Here is a 1,958-nt window from a genome sequence, read left to right on the forward strand (position 1 = left end):
AAATGGGTGTAGGCTGACCAGTTGTGGTTGCACGAGGGGTATCGGTAGTTCAACTAGAGGGGGCCAGGGAGTTAGCACAACAAGAATCGGTCCAGACTGCAGCGAACTGTTTATTAAATGCTTCAGCTATGTCGATGAGCACGAGAGCAAGTCGTTCGCGACAAAGAAGGAGGGGTGCGGCGCCTGCTTCCGCTGTGAGTTAAGAAATGCTCAAAATAATTTAGGCTATTTGACCGCACGAGCGGCGATGTCCTCAGTGTAAGCGCGGTGAGCCACACGTATGCGTTTCTTCACGTCACGATGGATCTCCTTGGCAGCGGCAAGACATTCTGGGCAGCGGCTTCGTCGCGCCCTGCGGTACACTCTATCTTTCTGATTGCTGAGGGCAATGATGTCTGATGTAAGTCAGGGCGCGCTGCGTGGGCGATGGGCGCGCCTGAGTGGCACAGTGGCGCTTCAAAGGGCGTTCATCAGAGACGTGCAGGTCTCGCACATGTCGTCAATGTCGTGTTCTGAAAGCAGGGCGTCCAATGGGACAACGCGTACAAGCCGATGGAGGTGCTCAAAGTCGAGTTTACTGTAGGCACGGAGAAGCCGAATGTGCTTCCCTCTGGTAGGAAGGGACGGAAATGTCGATAGCTGAATGACGTTGTGGTCAGAGTTGCTCAGGCCAGCAGTGACAGCACAGCCGTGGACAAGAGTTGGGTTGAGAGTAAAGTAGAGGTTAAGGCACGACGATTTTTTTGTATTAGTTGTGTATGTAGCCTCCGTGCACAGCTGTGTGAACCCATTTGTTTTAAACAGGTCCAGGAGCATGTCAGATGCGGGGTCTTCCGGCAGTGGAAACAGAGGATCGGCCCAGTCGATGTGGGCGTTGAGGTCGCCGAGGATGTCGACGTTGTGATATGGGCCGCGAAGCGCTACAATGTGTTCCATCGAACAACGGAGCAGACTGTATGACTCGGCGCGGAGAGCTGAGGGGCAGTAAATGGAGGCCACGAGGTACCTCTGTTGTTTGACAATGATTTCAATGAACAGCGCTTCTAAGTCTTCCCTCTCGACCATGACGCCGACACCCCACGGGAAGTCGTTCGGTTCTTTCGAAAAACAACGTACTCGGGGAAAACGAGCTGGCTGTCGTGGATGGATGGGTCCAGCCATGTTTCGCAGAGATTGAAGATTGTGCGTGGCATCGAGGGTATAGTTGCTTGGTGCTCGGGTAATTTGTTCTGTACTGACCTGGCGTTGCAAAACCGGATAGTCGGCTGCTGCGACTAGACGTGCCAAACCTATGTCGCAGTGGGTGCTTGGGTTCGGTTTTCGGCATCGACCCGACGGCCATCCGCAATGTCGGGGGTTGGCGACGGCGAAAGGGAGCATGGAGCTTGGCTAGGGACGTCCAAGTAATCATCCGTAAAGTCAAAGGTGCAGCCCAGGCAGTTCCAAGTGTCAGTACTGCTCCCGAGTCTCCGGTATTCCCTGAGTGACAGACGAGCACAGGTCTGATGGTGCCACATTTCGCATGTGTCACAGCAGACGGGGGCCTTAGTCTCACGCACTTTTCTGTCGCAACACGGGCAGAGAACTCCCGGGGGTCCTGGATTAGGTTCCACATCACCGCCGGCGAGAAGAGACGTACCACGGAGCTGGACGGAGCATACCAGCAACCGCGTGAGCCCGGGAGGCCGACGCGATCCAGTGGACGGAGAAGGCGTAACGACCGGCCGGTTCGACGGATAATCGGCCGAGACCCACATGCATGGGAGCGCAGGCCAGCAAGCGAAGGTGAGGTGAGCAGGAAGATCGTCCGGTGTCGCTGGGCGAAAGCACAGTAGATCACCAGTGCGAACTGAAAAAGGCGAAACAGGAGAGTGAAGCAACACGGTCTCCACGTTGCCGCCATGTTGTCCGCGACAGACCGTATCTCCAGGTCCATGACAAGCGAAGATATACAATTG

The 1,958-nt window shown here is 55.5% G+C and overlaps 1 protein-coding gene across 1 annotated transcript; it reads right to left on the reverse strand.

Moving 5' to 3' along the window:
* Positions 1 to 456: 456 nt before the first annotated feature.
* Positions 457 to 1,065, reverse strand: LOC120846594. Its single transcript, XM_040218423.2, has one exon. The coding sequence runs from the start codon at positions 1,063 to 1,065 to the stop codon at positions 457 to 459; it is 609 nt and encodes a 202-aa protein (XP_040074357.2).
* Positions 1,066 to 1,958: the final 893 nt, after the last annotated feature.

This window comes from Ixodes scapularis, unplaced genomic scaffold (genome assembly GCF_016920785.2).
Source record: "Ixodes scapularis isolate PalLabHiFi unplaced genomic scaffold, ASM1692078v2 PGA_scaffold11__112_contigs__length_91849675, whole genome shotgun sequence".
NCBI classification, from domain to species: Eukaryota; Metazoa; Arthropoda; class Arachnida; order Ixodida; family Ixodidae; genus Ixodes; species Ixodes scapularis.